Below are 22,085 nucleotides of genomic sequence, written 5' to 3' on the forward strand. Positions count from 1 at the left end.
ATGTATTCCCTATGTGACTAGTGTCCAATCTTTTCATTATTAAAGTGGCACTGGTTGGGATGCAAAATGCTCAGGTGTGTATAATGATGAAGTCTTTGTGACGTATTTGAAGGGTAAATTGCTAGCCAAACCCTGTCAGTTTTCCTCCTGGAAAATTCATCTTGTGTAAAAAGTCAGTAATGGGACTGAAAGCAGAATATACTACTCAGAACCTCTCTCGTATCCAGTCAGGGATTAGAACTTACAGCTATGGATCTACGAAAATATTGCAGACACCCAGCTTCAAAAGCTAAAACAGATTTGCAAGTTGTAGTTTCGTCACCTCCTCAGGCCTCCTTCGGTAGGTCAAAGGTAATAGAGAAGGGTCGACAGTGAACTATCTGGTTGTTCGTGAATGCTCTGGCCCACAAGGTAAGCCAGCTTATGGGCGTAGTGGCAAGGAGCAGGAACCCGAATGATACCCTTCGGGAGAAAGAAAGAGTAAAACTGAGGATTTTCTTCATTTTACGTCTACTTTCCCTAAATTTAAATGTTCATAGAATTCAAAGGTTCAAAATTGTTCAGTCTTAAACAGTACATTTTATAGATCTGAAAGGAAATCAAAACCAAAAAATACTTACTGCCCAATTATAATACATGTGGCACAGTTGGTAAGTTAAACGCTGTACTGTATTTGGACGCAAGCAAACCGTGTCATAGATGACATTATAGTGAGTGGGGGTGACAGTTCCTTCTCTCACAGACTGACTCACAATAAAAAAATCGTACCTGGAATTATAGAACATGTGGATATCAGCTTATTTGAGAAAAAGAACATCATAAACTTAGTACATGAAGACATTTAGTATATTAGTTTACAGAAATCCGTTCTACAGAATTTCCTTTACATTTAGAAGCCTAACAGGTGATCGCTGACTTGATAAAGCAAATATACAAAGGACACTTAAGTCATTGACACTAGTAAGAATAACTGATGAGATTTATAGTCAAAGTACACCTACGGAGGCCTAGAGGAACAAACAAAATTGGCGCATTTGATATGGCCATAAATTTTCAGATTCAGAGATCCCTGGATGAAGCATCCTCCCTCTCCCCGAGAATCACTGGAATATACTCAAATCCTCTAAATGGTATAACTGGCAAGTTTGAGCTATTGATATGATAAATACCGGAATTTTATGTTGTGCTCTGTTTCATACTTTTTATTTGCTTTGTTCTTTAATCCTTTCCTGCTTTCTATAGTACTCGATGGATTAACATTTCTGCCTTTTACTTTACTTTTCCCTATCTATTGGGATGTTTTATTTCCCCACTGTGGTTTCACATAACTTTCATTTGCATATTTGACTTCAGCCCAAAGTTAATCAGAAGTTCTACCAATGTTCCTAACTGAAGAATCTCAAAATGCTTTAACCCCGTAACTCCTTTCCTATGTAAATGTTATGTCCAGTATTTTAGATCTATGTTGTTTTAATATACCCTATAAAGTAGTCATTATTTCTGAAGTCAAGGTGTTTTTATACTCCTCAACATCATTGAACAGCATTGCTTCTTGCATCTCAGTTCCTTAGTTGGTCAGTTTTCTTCCTAAAATACAAATTTTAGGTAGTTCTCAGTAAGGGTCTAGTGGATCTGTTAATGTACGTACTGTATGTATTTAACTGAGCATGTCTGTATTTCACTGTCACCCCTGATAGGTTATTAGGATGTCAAGTTCTAGTGTAACAGCTATATTTTAGCATTTTAAAGATTATTTTCATTGTATTCTTGCTTCTACTGTTAAATAATTTTTATTTACAAATATGTTACTCTTCTGGCTTTTAGGATTTATGAAGTTTCACTATAATTTGTCTAAGTGTAAACATTTTTTTTTTTATTGCTCCTGCTCAAGTTCTATTATTCTTCAGTCCAAGGGTTCCGAATCTCAGGCTTTCTCTCTGAATATTGCGCCACCCCCATCACATCTTATCTCCTACAGGAGCTGCTATTCGGTATATAGCAAATCTTATCTTGCCTTACTTTTTTTTTTTTTTTTTTTTTTTTGAGACAGAGTCTCACTCTGGTGCCCAGGCTAGAGTGCCGTGGCGTCAGTCTAGCTCACAGCAACCTCAAACTCCTAGGCTCAAGCAATCCTCCTGCCTCAGCCTCCCGAGTTAGCTGGGACTATAGGCATGCGCCACCATGCCCAGCTAATTTTTTTCTGTATATATTTTTAGCTGTCCAGATAATTTCTTCCTATTTTTAGTACAGACAGGGTCTTGCTCTTGCTCAGGCTGGTCTTGAAATCCTGACCTTGAGCGATTCTCCTGCCTCGGCCTCCCAGAGTGCTAGGATTACAGGCGTGAGCCACCGCGCCTGGCCGTTGCCTTACATTTTTCATAAACTTTTTTCTTCCACATTTTTATGGCTCTCCACTGCATTATGGGAATGTTGTGAATGTATTTCCATTTAATTGTTTTCTTCTGTGTCTAATCTGCTCTTTAGCCCTTCCATTGATTTTCTTCATTTTGATTATATCAGTAGATATTCAGTATTTTAGTTCTCTTTGCCCTTTATTCCGTTGTTATATCTTTTCTCATTAAGAATATTGTTACATAGAATGTCTTCAAACACTTCATATTTTGAAAGTTTTTGGCTATCTAATCCTAATGTTTTGACTGCTGGTTCTCATTCATGGTAGATTACTTTCTCCTAAGAAAAAAATCCCAAATCACTGTTAGGAATTACTACATTATGTCTATGAATAACAGGGCTGGCCATGTAAAACTGAATGCTGTATTTTTGCTTATAAAATACATTCACAAAATCCTTTACAGAAGAGAAGCTGGTCTCATTTTACACGTTGCCCCCTTTAAAAACAGAAAAACCATTTCAAAAATTAACACCTCTTATGCTATTATATAAAACATTTTGATGGTTAGGGGATTTTCAATATAACTGGATTTTTGATAACTCTAAATTGTCACTATAAACATAACTTGATATCTTATATATTCATAATTAAAGGGGTTTTAAGGTGAAGTCATTGGAACTAAGTGGCTGTGCTGAAGTGAACGGAACATCACAGATGCAGATGCAAACGTGAGCAGTGGCTTACCATTCCTTCCTGGTCAACTCCACGTCAATAACCGTTCCTGGGTTTGGATTCTGAAGACTTCTTCCAGAAATAGCAAAAAATCTGGTGTTTATTCGTTTCTTCACCACAATGAAAGTCAGAGCTACACTTTAAAAGTGAGGATAAGCGTCACTATGTTTACTCAGTCTTATTTCAGAGGCAGTCAAGGTATTAAGACATCACACGCTTAAGACCTGTTAGAGAATCTGCAGACAGCTTCCCCCAACACACTCCAGCTTTACAGTCTTGGCTCCATGTACCTGACCAAAGCTGATGGGGAGGGATCTCTTCACAGCCACCCACAGCCCAGGGGAAGGGTCCCTTCCTCACCACCCCGGGATCCTTCCTGCCATCCCTGCCGGCCTCAAGCAGATGCGGCTGGAGGAACAGCTGGGAAGGATCCCCAGCCCTGAGACTTACAACTCCAGCATGACGGAGGGGTAAGTGCAAACCACTGGCAAGCCATGCTCGTGGATTTGTATGAACATCTGAGGTGAACAAGCCTCCACAGAAAGACTTGGAATGAAGTGGGGAAAAGATTCATCGGGGTTACGTGGGGGCGCAATCTGCTATTCCTGCGTTGCAGTTCTGCGTGACTCTCTGCCTTGGATGTGGGACGCAAAGCCAGAGGGGAAGGGCCTTTTTTCTCCCCACCCATCCGTGGAAGGCAGTGTTTGTATGAAGTACCTTCTCTCATCACATGTTGTATTGGGTTTTCCCACCAAACAGATTGTTTACAAAGACTAGAATGTGGAGCTCATAAAACCTGCATGTCACAATTTTTGTACCTACTTTTCACGGGAGGGGATGTTTTTTAGGCAGGCCAGCATCTGGGGGATCTCGTGGTCAAGCAGTGCTTGCAGCTGACCATCCCCCACTCCGTCCCGATACACAATGACAGAACGTGGCATACATGACTCGTTTTGATACCAGACCTCCAGAGCCGCTGCAAGGAAGCCAGAAACACGTGTGAATAAACTTGGAATAAACCAGCCTTTGCTATCTTTGGCAACTTTCATGTTCACCTTTCGCTGTAGCTTTCAGGGCAGTTTCACTGCTCACCTCCTCAGTCTAGTCCAGAGTTTCTCAACAGCAGCACTGGTGAGATTCTGAGCCAGGTAAGTATCAGCGGTGGTGTGTGTGTGGCCGGGTTTTCCTACTTGTGGTAGGATGTTTACCAGCATCCCTGGCGTCCCACTACACTAGATGCCAGTAGCACCTTCACCCCAGTTGTGACACGCAAAAAAGGTTTATCAGTCATGACCCAATGTCCTCTGGGGGCCGTGTCTCCATTGGTGGAGAACCACTGGTATACAGAGTCAGGGTCCCCAACCTCCACAAGACACTGACCTCTCAAGCAGTCGGTCAACCCGTTCACGATCTCCTCTCCTGCTTCCTGGATGACACACTGGGAGTACCACCTATTCACAGAAAAGCACACCGCCCATTTGGAAAAAAGGCATTCTTCAAATTTCATCATTTGGATTTGGAATTAGTCTATGTCCAAAAAAAAAAAAAAATTGCTAACCAGTAGCTTAGGATCCAGTTAAGGACCGATTCTTTCATGTCCCCACAGAGGTCAGAGTAGGGGCCTCTTCTGATAGCATAGGCATTGCATGTAGTTTTGAATGCACGTGTATGGTAATGATGCAATGGAAGCATTTGTTGACATGACTGCAAGTCAATCATGCTTTAATGTGCATGACCACTGTGGTTTCCCCTGCCGGGGAATGCGATAGGATGAAAACCCATCGCTCCCGAGGGTTCCTGCTTTGGGGTCAACATCTTTAACAGTGGATCATCCATAGCCATCATCACTGAGGAAGCAGCTTACTTTAGGACAGTGACGGCTATTGTGACAACTTCAGTATAGCAAGTAAAGGTATACGTCTGTCTCAAGTTTCTCTCGCCTTACTGTGTTTTTGTCTATTTTAGAATAACCCTGTCTGAGCCCCTGACACACTGACGTGTTTGTCTGTCTTCCTCTTCCCTGGGACGTAAGCCCCGTGGGATACAATTGGGCATGGTGGCTCTACACTTCCTTTGCTGTAGACTCAGCATTGGAATGTGATAAGCGCTCGAATATCTGTTGGATAAATGAGAGCTTGATTTTTCCCTGTTATTGCAGCATAATTTTCTAATTCTAAAGAAAAAAGTGGAACAAAGCAATGCATTATATTGGAATAAAGTGTGACTGGCAGGAGTGATGTCAGCTGTGGAAATAAAGATGGATCTTCCGGATGACTCTGGAATTACACCTACTGGGCCACAAACATCATTAAACCTAGGGTGATTTGCGATGACTGTACATCATGTAACGTACAAGGGACTGCAAACAAGACTGCAAATGCATTTCCATTTGAAGTGTGATTTCTAGTCTAAAGACAGAAAATAAAAGGGCCTGGGAGGAAAGGAGAGACCTGGGATAGAGAAGCAAGTGTCCTTTCGCAAGCACATTATGTACAAGCACGCAAAGAGAAAAGGTCCCATACGGGCCTCTGGCGCTGGTTCAGTTTCAATGTTGCTTTACGCACATCCGTCTGAGGTTCTGCCCTACGAGCTGGTGATCCCCATAAAGGCACTTACTGATCAGAGCCTACATTGGGCAGAATCTACCTGTCCTACCCTGGAGCCTGTGACCATGGCGAGATACCATCCCTGTGGTTATGTTGTGCTCTGGGCTCAGTGGGCTTTCTGACAAGGAGATTTTCCAGATGAAGCCTGTGTAACCACATGAGCTCCATTAAAAGCAGGCCGTTTTTTCTAGCTGAAAGCAGAAAAGGAAGTCAGAGATATTAAAAGCAGAACAAGGACCCAGTGTGCCCTGGCTGGTCAAGAGATGGAAGGGAGCCACATGGAAAGAAATGTGGGCAACCTCTGGGAGCTGAGACTGGAAGCTGACAGCCAGGAAGCAAACAGGGACTTTGGCTCTACAACCACAAAGAAATTGATTCCACCGTCCATGACTACAGGAGCTTGGAAGAGGACCACCAAGCTGCCGGATGAGAATGTGCTTTGGCTGACACCTTAATTTCTGCCTCAGAAGGCCCCGAGAGCCATGCAGTGCCACACGTCTGACCCAGAGAACTATGCAGAAACAAGAGGGTGTTGTTGTAAGCTACCACGTTTGTGGTATTTAGGCAGCTACAGAAAATGATGTAGAGCCAGTCTCCATATAAACAAGTTTTGGGAGCAATCACTTTGCCAGAAAAAAAATCAGGAGAGCACATGACTAAGAATAACTCATCCACAGAACTCCTGACCTCTTGAGTTAACAAGTGTTACTTGGTTTCTCCTCTCCCATTTGACCACAGACAGCCACAACTAAACAACATCTGCCAGAGCGTACTTACTTTGTTAATTCATCAGTGGTGCTTGCCACAAATCCTGCAATTGACTTCTTTCGATTTACAGTATCATGGAAACAGTCGATACCAACGAACATCGCTTTCCTTATCTTAATTTTTTTAAAAAAGTAAATTGAGTTAGAATATGAGCAAAACTTAACCATAAACTAAAAGATAGACTCTTAAGTTTTATCAAACACGAATCAAAGAAAAGGCAATGAAATCTAACATACACCTGTGTCCACCTTCCAGAGGGCTCCTCCCATCTTGCAAACCATCTGCTGGGCAAGCTTTTCACAAACAACTGTAAGTATCTTGGGGCGCTTTAAGGTTTTTGCCACCACACACTGGCTTGGAGTCGGGCATGCAGTACATAGGTATTTTTTAATTTTATCATACCTGTCTTTCTCATCATTAGACAGTAAGCAAACCACCTGGAAAGCAAGCAAACGTGAAATTCGCTAAGATAGAATAAGAGTGATATGGCAAATGAAAACCATCTCAAGGAGGCAATTTAGGTGGAAGACTGACAAACTGGGACCTGCTTGTTAAGCAAATATCTGAGTCCAAAAGGGTGAAGGGTCTAGAACCATATCACATTAGGCAATGGTAAGAGCATGTTGAGGAAACAGGCTGCAAGACAGGCAAAAATTAGCAATAAGCATCAATGGCCAAGTTATTCAGTTTCTAGGCATTTAATCACAATGTTAACAAGGATGGTTTAAAGAAACAGATGAAAGGATACCATGGTCAGGATAGTCACCATTTATGGGGTTATGTGCAGGGCACTTGCCAAATGCTTTACTTGGCTCCGTTAATTCACCAACCCCTTGATATAAGTACTATTCATAGTATCCCCATTTTACTGCTGAACAAAAAAACTCGGGAGTTACGGAAACTACCTGATTCACAAAGTTTCAAACATTGGGTAGGACCTCCAGTAGGACCCTCAGTGGGTAGGAAGAATGGTTACCAATTGGCCTGCTCCTGACGTTAATAGGAGAATCAATGTATTTGACATGGTGCTACTTATAGGATGTGTAGGAGTGTGTCCAGCGGCCCCTTCCTCCCATCACTGGTTTACTGCATCGTACAGATTTTAACACATAGTACTTGCATGGTCTCACAGTTCTAAAGAGTTTTTCTTCACTGATATCACTTCTCTTTAACACAGTTGTGACTTAGTAGTTCTTTGGTTCCTGAGTGCATATGGTTTTATGGTTTCTAACTGTAAGGTATTGTGGTCTGTGTGTGTGGTACGACACCGAGCACATGAGTTGCCAAGGGTTTCTCCAAGTACAATGTCATGATTTAAAGAGTTCCTGCCAACACTTATACATGTGATTTTCCAAAGCACCTAATCATTTGGATACAAATTGCACACACATACACTACAGACACATGCATCTCTACATATGTGTGTATGTATGTATTTAAGGAGAGGCTCCCGAGGACAGGCCCATGGATGTAAGTAGGTTAATAGGTCAAGTTTTTAAACATGTGTCAAATCTTTGAGATTCTAATTTTTTATCCGCTGTCCCCTGAGTTCCCCAAGAGTGGTGAACTAACATTTTCTCCTAAGATTTTAGCCTCTGAAATAGCATGGACCTATCTCCTGCCGAGAAGAGCTAGTCAAGCAGAAGGGAAACATAAGGGCATGTCTGGTTAAGGCCCAAACAGGTCCAGTAAGACAATAAAGAATTAGAGGGTTACTATAGGAGAGAAGGGGGGACCTAGAGAGTGGATCCCAGCAACTGAGGCTGCATTCCCCTGAGGTATCTGCCATCCCGGTAAATGTGGCTGGGAGGCTGTTAAAGAGACTGTGACAGCCATATAGAGGGAGAGGGACAGAAATTAGAGACCACGTCCTGCCAAGAAAAGTGTGCTTAAGTTTCACATGTCTACCACTCAAAACTAAACACAGTGGATTTAGCACACAGCATTGGGAAAGACATTTAGCTACCAGAATGCCCAGGCTGACAGTGGGTGTGAACATTGGTACACCTATTTTGGAAAACTGACTAATAGTACCTAATAACATTGAACATTCCACTCCCAGGTACATCACCACCAGAATTGCATACTTGTGTGCATGAGACATGTGTACAAGAGTATTTATAACAGCAGTATAAGTAATAGCCAAACTAGAAACATCCCACGTGGTCATGAACAACGGAAAGAGTTAAGTTAAAAAACAATGGGATACTGCACAGAGCAAGAGAATGAGTAAACCATGGCTGCACCCAAAGTTGAACCTCAACACTGAGCAAAAGACAAGTCTGCACAATTTTGTTTAGGTAAAGTTCAAAACCAGGCGTCACTAAGCTATGGTGATAGAAGTCGGGGCATCAGTTGTATTTGCAAGGTACTAAATGTGAAGGGAACAAACTGAGCATGAGTAAAAGATTATAATCCACTAAATGTTAGAAATCCATGAGTCCATGTTTATATGAGTAAAAAAATGAATGAAGACCTCTTCCTTACAATAGAATACCAACTAATAAATATACAGAAAGGATACTGAAAGCAGAAAAAAAAAAATCACCATTTGGTGAGCACCATAGTAATAATTGTTTCAGGCAAGTATCAACGGATGCTAAAGCTTGTGAGTGAAATTTCAGTGAGAACAGGAAATTTGCATAATCTTCACATGTTTTAAACCCACAAAAGACAATTACAAAGAAAAAAATAACTTTAAAATAGTGGAATCTACCAGACCACACCTTAACCAAATGATCAAAATTTAAATTACCAGCGGAGTCAACGTCACGTGCTTCCTGATGTGATGGGCTGAGAAGAACCCAGCGTTACTTCCGTGGTGTTACGTGAGAGCACATGGCCTGAACCCAATTACAAGGAAATGGCAGACCCCAGTGGAGGGATGTTCTACACGGTAACTGCCGGTGCACTTGCAAAATGTCAAGGCCATACAACCCAAGAGAAGACCAAGGACATTTTCCGGATTAAAAGTTAACTAAAAAAGAATGTCTACCAGACATTCCATGTTATCTTGGATGGATTCTGAGTGAGACAAATAACTTATTTTGCTATAAAGGAGATGATGGGAAGAATTTGAATTAGGTGTATATATTAGAAGATAGTATGATGTCAGTATTAATTTTTTAAATACAGGTAACACCTGGTTAAGAGTATGTCCTCATATCTGTTCTTTTCAAAATAAGTAATTAGGGATAAGTGGAGTAGCATGTGTTTCACACACACACACACACACACACACACACAGAATGACTCCTGTGAATATGAGTCACATATATATATGGCCAGGGAGAAAAGGAGAAAATGGATGTTGTAAAATGTAACATTTGGGGAATCTGGATGATGGTATAGAGGGAATATTTGTATTATCTTTGTAATTCTTCCTCTAACTCTGAAATTATACTAAAATATAAGATTAAAGGGAATAAAAGTTTTTAAGTATTTAGAAAAGAGGAATTGGAGGTTTAGATTGGGTTGATGTGTAATAATCATTTTAAATAGAACAATTTCATGGTTTTCTATTTAGAATAACCATGACTATGTTCCCAGCTGGCATTTTTAACTGCAAGAGTCTGATGATCAGAAATGCGTTAATAATATAAGTGAGATGACTGTTTCATGTTTATTTTTATAGCCTTAATACTAGATTTGCTTTCCTTTCTGAAAAATAAGCGTAACCCGAATATACTATCATTTCTTCTACTTCTACCTTACTCCCCAATTAAAACAAATATGTGTTTCTTCATCAAAACTAATTTAAAATGGTGATCTACAAGCTGTTGTCTCCATATACCAGAAGGAAAACAAGCATACCCCCAAACTGTGAGTACTTATTAGTAGGGTTACTTCTGCTCATATTCATATTTGTGACGTTGACGTTTTATTTGAGACACAACATAGACACGGGGCCTGCTGTTTTGTCACAGCCACGTTCTGCCCCTGCCCAGTGACTCGGAGCTTTGGGGTCTGTGAGCCACAGCAGCTTTACTCCCGTCACGCACGTGAGTTCCCCTCCAGTCCTGGTCTGTGGAGATTTCCATCTGTTCTTAGGGACAATTTTGCACATGAATTTTGGTCCCCATATGATTGGTCACCATCTTAACTCTTTGGAGCACGCGACATTGTGGCCGTGCTCCCGCACCACCTGACATGATCCCTTACGCTATTTAAGGGGTACCCCGAGGAGGGAAAGACACTGTTCCAAAAAGCAAAAATAGGGTAAATGAGTAAGAGTGGGACAGTTTCATAGTCAAAAGAAAATATTTTTAAAGAAAGTCCCACAATTAAAAAAAGCAATCTTTAAAATTTCAGTGCGGTGCTAAATGTGCCGAGAAATTCCTGCCATGAGAAAGAGCTGGAATTCAAACAGCAACCAAAGCTCCTTTAACTCTAATTCTAACATACAAAATACGATAGTTTGCTGGTTCCCGAAGGGGGGTTCTCTGATTTAGCTGAGGCCTTAACGCTACAGGCCCAGAAAGGAATGAAACAAAGCACTCAAGTAACAGGAAGCAAGCCATAAAATTTAAGTATAACAAGATTTTAAAGTGAATACATTTCATTTAAGAATAAGTATGGCTCATAAGGTATTCTCCAAGGTAGTCTACAATTCCCTTAGAGGCAATTAAGAAAATCTAGGTTGTATGTAAAAGACAATAGGGAAAAACATTCTGGCTTTATGGTCAAGAAACAAAGATTCCCCCCCCCCAAATCATCCTGGGGGAAGAAAGAACACCACAAGGTGAACTGGGGAAAAGAACCCAAGAAAAGAAGAAAAAAAATCACTATCGTAGTTGAATTACAACATAAAAACCACATGGCCTAAGATACTGGATAGAAGGAAAGGAAAGAAGATCCCAGGAAAAATCCCAGGTGAGGCAAGCGGAAGCACACACTAGAAGTGATCAGTCATAGACTCAGCAGGTTGGTTATATCTGGGGATAAAAATGATGTGAGGATTACTGTTATCCACATTACTGTACATTTGTAGTGTTTTTTTCAACTTATGTGTAGGTTTTTATACTTCCAAGTCCTCAAGCCTGAGCAAATTAGCATAAGATGGCGATACTAAGGAATAGGTAAACACTGAAAGTTCGCTTTTATCAACGTTACTAAGGTAATGAATGCAATGAATTTGCATTCATTGGCTAGTTTAGGAAAATGATGACAACATTCCAAATTCTGAAATACATGCAGATGCAGTTTAGAATAACTGAGGACTGTCCACATACCAAGTGGACACTTACCATCTGTGGTGGTTCCTTAGTCTGTCTCTGTAACTCGGCTTGATAGGCGTCAGCACCATCTACTGCAATCCTAGAAAAGAAGTTTATCATCTATGTTGAAAAGGTAATGCATAGGAAAATGTAATAAACATTCCATGCAGTAAATGAAATGAGATGTGATAAAATGCCAAGATAAGCATTTCAGTACAAAGTTTGTTAAACAAAAAACAAAAACAGACTTCCAGTTTCTGATTCTCCTTGTAAGGAGCTCAGAACTCACCATTCTGTCCTAACAACAAGCACAAGCTAAGCAGACTGAGAAGATGAACAACACTCCCAGAATTCTTAAGAGGTGAGGACACAGGGCAAACCACTGCCCCAAGACTGCAGAGAGAGGTGAGAGCAGGCGTCGTAGCTAACCAGCACAGACTCAGGAAACCTCCCCGGGAAACACTTCTGGGGTAAGAACGCTGGACTGGAATTGATAGATGCTGGAGGCTCAGCATGGGCAACTGTGAGGGTTAGAGCTCCAGGTGTGCCCGGTCACAGGGTTAGGAGCTCCAGGTGTGCCCGGTCACAGGGTTAGGGGCTCCAGGTGTGCCCGGTCACAGGGTTAGGGGCTCCAGGTGTGCCGGGTCACAGGGTTAGGAGCTCCAGGTGTGCCCGGTCAGAGGGTTAGGAGCTCCAGCTGTGCCCGGTCAGAGGGTTAGGAGCTCCAGCTGTGCCCGGTCACAGGGTTAGGAGCTCCAGGTGTGCCCGGTCACAGGGTTAGGGGGCTCCAGGTGTGCCCAGTCACAGGGTTAGGGGCTCCAGGTGTGCCCGGTCAGAGGCTTAGGGGCTCCAAGTGTGCCCAGTCACAGGCGACCCCACAGCTCTGGGAGCTTGACCTCCAGGAGCTTGACCAGGTTCCTAGTGAGGATCAGAGAAGAATTCCCTCCTGTTGCCAGCAGAGGGCGAGGAAGAGCCGCCCTTTTGCAGCGCCCCAGGGCAACGTGCTGTCAACACCGCCTGCCCTCAGGAGAAACTAGTTACCACCACGGAAGGCTGGAGACAGACTGACTGCAGGAGATGCCAACTTCGCTCAGCTCTAGCCTTCCATGTGGGAAAAGGGAACTGCCCTACTCTAACCGTGCTGACCCACCTAAGGGAGGAGGGGGACAAGAAACAAAAAATCTTAAACACTTGTAGAGTTCAGTCCAGAGGCAAAGGCTCATTTAGAGAATGAGACCAAATTACAGGACTGTAGGACCCCTCCCCTCTCCCCACGCCTTCCCACCACTTCACTAAAGGCCTCTTTACAGCGGATCCTTTTACCCAATACCTCCTGTCTGGCCATGAGGAGAACATTACGAGACCCCCCCAAAGGCAAAAAACACAATTTGAAGAGATAATGCAAACATCAGAACCAGACATGGCAGGAATGTTGGAATTGTCAGCCCCAAAATTTAAAACAACTATGACTTCTATGCAAAGAGCTCTAATGGATTGTTAAGAAAAATGTTAGACAGCTTATTTGAGCAAAGAATGATTAGTAAATTTGCCAATTCTCAAAACCAGGAGAAGCTCAGAGAGCTGTGCTCTGCAGCGTGGACAGGCAGCATTTATGGTGGAAAACGGAAGTGAGGTTAGAAACAGCTTGATGGGTTACAGCTTGGTTTGCCGTATTTGAACATGGTCTGATCAGTTTGCTGCCTGTGACTGACACAAGCTTATCTGCTGTGATTGTCTGAGACAGCTATTTGTCACAAAAATATACCCTTCACAATTAGGTTTTCAGTTTGTTTCTGTCACAAGTTAGGTTGCAGTTTTCTGTAGGGACTCAAAGTTCAGAGGCAGCCTCAGACCAAATTTAGTTTCACTGAACAATTTCCCCATTTGGTGAGCCAGTCAATTTAGAGAGGTTGACCAAACCCTTGGGCATTGACACCACTCTGTCACCATAATAAACTTATCTGGTCTCAATATGAAAGTCACCAGCCACAAGGTCATAACGCTTTGTGTTTTTACTGATGTAGTTGAAGTCAGATTATTCCATTCTCGATGGGGACTGCATATGAACGCCTAATGCTTGAGGGGGCACAGTGCCCCCGGGGGGACACGATGACAGCCATCCAGGAGAATGATACCAAGAGACTGCAGTGTACTCCTTACCAGGAGCCTCCACGAACCAAACCAATCAAAAATCAAACAAGTCATAGTTCGGGAAATAAAGGCAGGTTGACACTATTGGAGTCCAGCTGGTCATAATCTTTGCTCAGGGTGTGATGGCAACTAAGGACCGTAGTTTGCGGTAGAATGGTCTGATGTAAAGGCATACACTATTTTGTCACTAGCCTGGTCACAGTAGTCATGGTAGCCTGGGGACCCACTGCAAGAAACATGAAGATCATAAAGCCTTGAACAACTTAACCTCCTCCACTTAGGATGCCTGCGAGTCAACCGTTGGTGGCTCCTGTAAGCACATCATGTGTTCCTTGCCCTCGAGAGGCTTGTTAAGGTATTTAGTGGCAGTGTGTAAAGAAACAGTGTTATCAGCCACCATTAAAATTAAGCTTAGAGTAGCAGCAAAGTGAAGGGGAAGATAGGCAAAACATTGTTTTGTTCAGCACCACGTCCGAGCTTCCAACACGCGCAAGCAGATCTAAAGCCGCATGGTGTTCTGTTAGTGTTTGTGTTGCACATGTATGTGGGTCCCCCACCTTTCGGAGAGTGGCTTCTACCAGTCTGACCCTGCGAGGACTAGTTGAGATAAATTCCAGTACTTTCCCCAATTTAGAGATTACTTTCAAATTCCATACAACCAGCACTCCAGCTACTGCCAAGAGTGAGCCACCAGGAACCCCACTGGAATTCTTCCTCAGTGGAAACTAGTTTATTTTTGTAAACCTGTTACTCTAGTTTCCTTTTTTGATAGAGCAGTAAGCTTAGGGCAAAGCCATCTACAAATTATGATCCCACATATTTTTCTATAATGAAAAGAGAAAAGGAAAAGGATTAGGATAGCTGAAAATGAAGGGGAAACTAGGGCTTCCAGATGGCAGAAAAGACTTTCTCTGTGATCTTGGGAAAGGTGTCCACATCTAGGATGCCTTCTGCCTTTTGGGGGATGTTTGTTGGTCAGCTTTACCTTAAGAGCCTAACTCTGGGCATGTACTTCCACAAAAAAGAGCAGAATCTCAGTCAATCACAGCAGTCATGCTTTAGTCAGTCAAAGGCCGCCAACTGATTAGACCATGTCCAAACAAAGCGAACACCAAGCCATAATCCGTCAAGCTGTTTCTATACCTCACTTCCATTCTCTGTCCATAAATGCTGCCTGCCCATGTTGTGGAGCAGAACACTGAACTTCTCCTGGTTAGGAGGGTTGCTGGACTGTCAGCTCATTTCTTGCTCCAATAAACTCTTGAATTTTGTCTAAAGTTTTTCTTTTAACAGTCTAGTGTCAGAAGTGGGATCCCAACGTAGACCTCCAGTGACCTCGGGAGCATCAGCTGACCAAGTGAAGGTACCCACCAGGGCCCACTGTGCCCATTGATCTCTCACAGCAACTGGGGTTGTGGGCAAATCTCTTGGATTTCACCTCTAGGAACTTGTGATTTTAGCTCTCCACTTTGAGCATTTAATCTAGATGGGGTTCAAAAGTCACATCAGAATGTGACCCAGGTCCTCTAGGGAGACCTTAGGTATTTGGGTCACACAAACTGTACTAGGTTGAGTAGGTAAAGTTATGAGAAGACAGGGAATAGTGAGTTCACCTGAATTCAAGGAACCCAGGATTCCTCCCCATCTTGGAACCCGTGTTTGAGGGAAAGGTGAACCGTGCGAATAACAAACGGTTTCAGTAACCACAGTGGGGAAGCCTGAACCAAACAATGTCGTTCATCTATGAGGAGCTTCGGAGAAGGAATACAAAGGAATCTCGAGTGCCTCAGAAACAATAGAATGTATTTTTGACACAGAGAGGCATCTGAAAGACTAAATGAAAAGATCAAGCAACTAATCAATGAGAAATTTTACACTGACTGACAACTCTGATTGTACCTTCATCTTTCTTTATCCTCCCTCTGCCTAGGCTGAACTCGCTAACTCTTCCATTTAATTGCTTTCCCTTCTCAAAGGCCAAAAAGAACCAAAGACCTAGAAGAAAGGGTTTACGTAGACGTTGGGCACTCTGATCAATGGTGTCTGCTTCTACAACCCCCTTTAGGCCTCAGTAAGAATCTTAAGGTCAAACCAATAGTGAAAGCAATCCCAAGTCCAGCATGGAGGATGCCTCGTCTGTTCCTTTCATTAAAGGACCCCACCCCAACTCAGTAATCTAATTTAAAAAAACAAGCTGGATTGGGAATCTGCCTATTTTAGTTATTTTGTGCCACTCTTTGTAAAAGAAACAAACTTACATCTACAAAAGCAGTCTTCTATTTGTAAGGATGTCTCCTCCTCTGTCTGCATCGATATCACTAGAAACTTTGACAGCTAAAGAAAGCAAAGGCTTAAATCTATAACAACCCTTCCCTTGGTTTAAGGTGCTACTGTGTGTCTGAGGTGGGCTTTTACAGCTACACTCTTCTTTGGCCAAATGTTGGTATTTGAACTTGAAGCTCTGTGCCTTTGAGATGTAAATTTTCTACCTGGACTTACCCCAAGAGTCATCTCTTTGGAAATACAAATTTAGGTGAGATAGCTCTTCTAAAGAAAATAGAAGAAAAAACCAGAAACTACTTGGAAACTGGCAAATGAAAAATTAAGTTCTCTAACAAATGTTAGTAAGGGTTTTGGCCCTCTGGGTGGGTAGTCTTGTTTCATCAGCTAGTATAAACAATTTGGATTCAGACACGCTTTAATAAATTAGTAAGCTTGATATTACTGTACCTGACACATGGCTAAAATTTTAGAATGAAGGCTATAAGATCTTTCTGTCTACATGGGTATGTATGTCTGTACATATACGTGTGATTTCTTTATCTCTTTATGGTATTGCCAAAATCAAATTGTAAAAGAGCTCTAATTCTTTTAAAAACAAACGATAGTGTAAGCTAAGTATTTTCTCCGAAAACTGAGAGCTAATCTAAAGCTTTTTAAGTTTACCTCACTTGGGAAATCTTGGTAAATAAAAATATTGTTGGTTTAATTAAAGCGGGCTCATCTTTAGAGTTGCCAGCATTAAATATGATGCAGACACACAGCTTACACCTCCCTTAAATGTGTAATATCATACAGCTATAGGTCCAGCCTAAGAAAAAATATGCTAGCAGAAAGAAGTACAGTATCTGTTACTTCATGTCTATCAAGCACAGCAGCAGCAAAACAAACTCAAGGTTTAGAGGCAGCCTCAGGCCAAGTTTAGTTTAATGTAACAGGATAGAGCAGACAGCATGCAACAACAGATGGGAATGTAAGAAGAGAACTGGAAATCCAGAGAATGAACCAAAAGAAATGCCAAGATCAAAAATACTGTAATAGAAATAAAGAATGCCTCTGATGGCCTTGTTAGGACATTGGACATGGCAGAGGAAAGAATCCCTGAGCTCAAGGATATCCATGGAAACCTCCAGAACTTAAAAGCAGAAAAAAATAAAGACTGAAAACATAAGATGAGAGAATATCTAAACACTGTGGGACAACTACAAAAGGTGTAACATATACATAACGGAAATACCAAAGGAGAAAAAGAGAAAGGAATTGAAGAAATATTTGGAGGGGAAAAAAAGACTGAATTTCCTCAAATTAATGTCAGACACCAAATCCCAGATCCAGGAAGCTCAGAGGAAAGCAAACAATAAATGTCAACAACTACAAAACAGCAATGGTAGATATTAGCCAACTATATCAATCACTTTGAATGTCAATGGTCCACATATACCAATTAAGAGATTAGAGTGAATAAAAGACCCAACTATATATTATCTATGAGAAACCCTCTTTAAACTTAAAGACACAGATTAAAAAGAAAGGGATGGAGAAAAAATACCATGCTAACACTAATCAAAGAAAGCAGAAGTACTATATTAATTTCAAACAAAGCTGACATCAAAGCAAGGAAAGTTATCAGATTAATGGTCAATTCTGTAAGAATCCTTAACTTGTATGCACCTAACAACAGAGCAAACTACATAAGTCAAACACTGATAAAACTGCAAGAACTAGATGAATCACTATCATACTTGGAGACTTCAGCACCCCTCTATCAGAAATGGATGGGCGGGACATGGGCAATATATATAACCTGAACTTTTGTACCCCCATAATAAGCTGAAATAAAAAAAAAATCACATATACCACATAAATATGTACAATTATTATGTATCCATAAAAATAAATTTAAAAAAGAAATGGATAGCTGAGGCAGTCAGAAAAATCAGTAAAGACACCATTCAACTCAACAAACCATAAGTTAACTAGATATGCAACATCTATAGACTGTTTATTCAACAACAGCAGAGTAGATATTCTTCAAGCTCACATGGAATATTGAGCAAGGCAGACCACATTCCGGGCCATAAAACACACAACACATTAACTACCATGTGAGTTGTATTTAACTCACACTAGTTTTGAGCTTGGGGCCTTGTGAAGCATATGTAACTCACATGTCTTTTCACCTTGGGAGCCATGAGAACTATTTATCAAGTTGCATATAATTCATGCATAGAAATTTTAAAAATGACCAATTTTTCATTAAATTACAAAGGATCACTTTGTTTTTGAAGTTTTTATTCTATTTTCAACCATAAAACACCATGGCCCCAAGGAAAAAAAGTTTTCTAGTTTGGCGGTGTGTTAAAGTATAGAAGTCATGCAGTTCCCCTCTGGGATAATGGGATTCAATGAGAAATGAATAACAGAATGTTAACTGGAAAATCCCCAAACACAGTAATACATGGGGGCAAAGAAGAAATCTAGAGAAACTTAATATTTTAAACTAAGTGAATGTGAAAACAACTTACAATATGTGTGAGATGTAGTAAAAGCAGGGCTTAGAGAAATTTATTGCACTGAATAAATATGTTCAATAAGACGACAGACCTAAAATTGATAATCTAAGTTACCACCTTAGGAAGCTAGAAAAGAGCAAATAAATCCACAGTAAGCAGAGGAAAGGAGTATAAAGACCAGAGGAGAAGTCGATGAAACTGAAAACAAAATCAATTTAAAAAATCTAACCACTGTTTGAGAAGATCAATTAAATTGATAAGACTGTAAGCAGACTAACAAAGAAATAAGACAACACAATTACTAATCAGAAATTAAAGAGGAGACATCATTACAGAGCCCATGGGCATTACAAGGATAACACTATGAACAACTTTGTGCTGACAAATTTGATAGCCTAGATGAAATGGACTAATTCCTTGAAAGACATCATCTGCCAAAACATATACAAGAAATAGATATGATTATTGTCTATTAAAGAAATTTAATCAATACTAAACTTTCCAAATCAGAAAGCACCAGGTTAAGATGGGTACACTGGGGAATTCTACCAAATATTTAAGGAAGAAATGATACTGATTCTCTACAGTCTTTGTCAGAGGAGAGAAGCAGAGAGAATAATTCCCAACTCATTTTATATGGCCAGCATTACCCTACTACCAAAATCATATTAAGACATCACAAGAACTACAGACCAATATGTCTCATGAAAATAAATGTGAAAAGCCTCAACAAAATATTAGAAAATTAAGTCTAACAGTGTGTAAGAAGAATTATATGATAGCCAAGTGGGATTTGTCCAAGTCATGCATATCAAGGTATGCAAGTCTGGTTCAATTTTCAAAAGTTAAGGGATAATCCATCACATCAACAGGCTGAAAAAGAAAAGTCACATGATCTTATCCATAGATGGATAAACAACATTTGTCAAAATCCTACACCATAAAAACTAGGGAAACTAGGAAGAGGGGAATTTCCTCAACTTGATACAGAGTATCTATTAATACAAAAATCCCCCAGCTAATATCATACTTAATGGTGAGAAACTTGAAGCTTTTCCACCAAGATAAAAAACAAGACAAAGGTGTCCCTTTTCACCACTCCAATTCATCATCATACTGGAAGTCCTTACTAATGTAATTCAACATAAAATAAGTGACAGAGAGATTAGGAAAGAAATAAAATTGTCATTGTTTGCAGATGTCATGATTTTCTATGTAAAAAATCCAGGAGAATTGAGAAATAAAAACTCTGGAACTAATAAGTGTGATTATAACAGTTACAGGATACAAGTTTAATATACAAAAGCCAATTGCTTTCCTATATTTCAGCAGTGAACAAAAGAGGAATCTGGAAGTGGAATTTGAAATTCAAAATGAAATATCATTTATACTAGCACCCTCCCAAAATAAGATACTTAGTATCAAACCAACATAATAAGTATAAGATCTGTATCAGGGAAATCCACAAAACTCTGATGAAAGAAATCAAAAAAGGACTCAATAAATGTAGTTATTCCATGTTCATGGGTAGGAAGACTCAGTACTGTGAGGATGTCAGTTCTTCCCAATCTACTCCATAGATTCATTGCAACCCCAATCAAAATCACGGTGAGTTATATTGTGGATATTGACAAACTGATTCTAAAATCTATAAGGAGAAGCAAAAGACCAAGAACAGGTAACACAATATTGAAGGAGAACAAAGGTGGAGGAGAGACTGAACTACCCAGCTTCAAGACTTACTGGAAAAGTACAGTAATCAAGACAGTTGCGATGTTGCTGAAATAACAGACAAGTAGATGAATGGAATGGAGGGACTAGAAAGAGACCCACATGAGAATAGGTAACTGATCTTTGACAGAGGAACAAAGGCAATGCAATGGAGTAAAAATGGTCTCTTCAACAAATAGTGGAACTGGATATTCTCATGAAAAAAGCAAAAGAATCTAGATGCAGACCATACACCCTTCACAAAAATTAACTAAAAATGGGTCACAGACCTAGATGTAAAATGCAAAAACATAAAAATGCTAGAAAGTAACATAAAACTTAGGTGATCTTGGGTATGGCAATGACTTTTTCCATATAACCTCAAGGGTATAATCCATAAAAAAATTAATAAATAGATCATTAAAATTAAAAACATGTGCTCTGAAGGACACCGTCAAGAGAATGTGAAGACAAGCCACAGAATGGTAGACTATATTTGCCAAAGATATCTGTCAAGGGACTGTTATCCAAAATATACAAAGAACTCTTAAAACTCTGTAAAAAAAAAAAAAAAAAAAAGGCCGGGCGCGGTGGCTCACGCCTGTAATCCTAGCACTCTGGGAGGCCGAGGTGGGCGGATCCTTTGAGCTCAGGAGTTCGAGACCAGCCTGAGCAAGAGTGAGACCCCACCTCTACTAAAAATAGAAAGAAATTATATGGACAGCTAAAAATATATATAGAAAAAATTAGCCGGGCATGGTGGCGCATGCCTGTAGTCCCAGCTACTCGGGAGGCTGAGACAGGAGGATCGCTTGAGCTCAGGAGTTTGAGGTTGCTGTGAGCTAGGCTGACGCCACGGCACTCACTCTAGCCTGGGCAACAGAGTGAGACTCTGTCTCAAAAAAAAAAAAAAAAAAAAAAAAAAAAGCAGATTAAGATATGAACCAGAGACCTTACACACCTCACAAAAGATATCTGGTGGCAAATAAGCATATGAAAATATGTTCATCATATGTCATCATGGAAATGCAAATTAAAATGAGTCACTACTACACACAAACAGTCATCAAAATCTGGACCACTGACAACACAAAAGCTAGCTAGCATGTGGAGCAACAGGAACGCCCTCGTTGCTGATTTAAATGCAAAATGGTATACTTTGGAAGACAGTTTGGCAGTTTCTTATAAAGCTAAACAAACTCTTACACCACATGATCCAGCAATTGTGTTCTTTGGTATCTACCCAAAGGAGCTGAAAGCTTGTCTCATGCAAAAACCTGCACCTTGGGTGTTTATAGCAGCTTTATTCATATCTAAAACTTGGAAGCAACCAAGTTATTCTTCAGTGAATGAATGGATAAACTGGTACATCCAGATAACATGATATTATTATCAAGAAGAAATGAGCTATCAAGCCATGAAAATACATGAAGAACCTTAAATGCATATTTCTAAGTGAAAAGCCAAGGCTGAAAAGGGCTGCATACCGTATGATTCTAACTATATGACATTCTGGAAAAGGCAAAACTATGGAGACAGTAGAAAAAAAAAAAAAGCAGTTGCCAGAGGTTATCAGGGGTTGGGGGTGGTGGGAAGGAATAATTAGGTAGACAGGATTTTAGGGCAGTGAATATATTTTACATGAAACTAATAGATACGTGTCATATTCATTTGTGCAGTCTCACAGAATATATAACTCTGGGAGGGAACTCGAAGGCAAACTGTAGACTTTGGGTGATTAGGATGTGTCAATGTA

At 40.6% G+C, this 22,085-nt stretch overlaps 1 protein-coding gene across 1 annotated transcript in view; it reads right to left on the minus strand.

Annotated features, from left to right (window-relative positions):
- Positions 1–345: 345 nt before the first annotated feature.
- The window catches only part of PIWIL3 (piwi like RNA-mediated gene silencing 3), a 36,759-nt gene continuing 15,019 nt past the window's right edge, over positions 346–22,085 (minus strand). The window contains exons 14-21 of the mRNA XM_069497489.1: positions 11,706–11,775; positions 6,696–6,896; positions 6,469–6,572; positions 4,466–4,536; positions 3,908–4,061; positions 3,098–3,223; positions 621–768; positions 346–462 (exon numbers count right to left, since the gene is read on the minus strand). Of these exons, the coding sequence (XP_069353590.1) occupies positions 346–462; positions 621–768; positions 3,098–3,223; positions 3,908–4,061; positions 4,466–4,536; positions 6,469–6,572; positions 6,696–6,896; positions 11,706–11,775 (991 nt within the window). The remainder of the gene's footprint in view (positions 463–620; positions 769–3,097; positions 3,224–3,907; positions 4,062–4,465; positions 4,537–6,468; positions 6,573–6,695; positions 6,897–11,705; positions 11,776–22,085) is intronic.

Source organism: Eulemur rufifrons, chromosome 21 (assembly GCF_041146395.1).
Source record: "Eulemur rufifrons isolate Redbay chromosome 21, OSU_ERuf_1, whole genome shotgun sequence".
Lineage (NCBI taxonomy): Eukaryota > Metazoa > Chordata > Mammalia > Primates > Lemuridae > Eulemur > Eulemur rufifrons.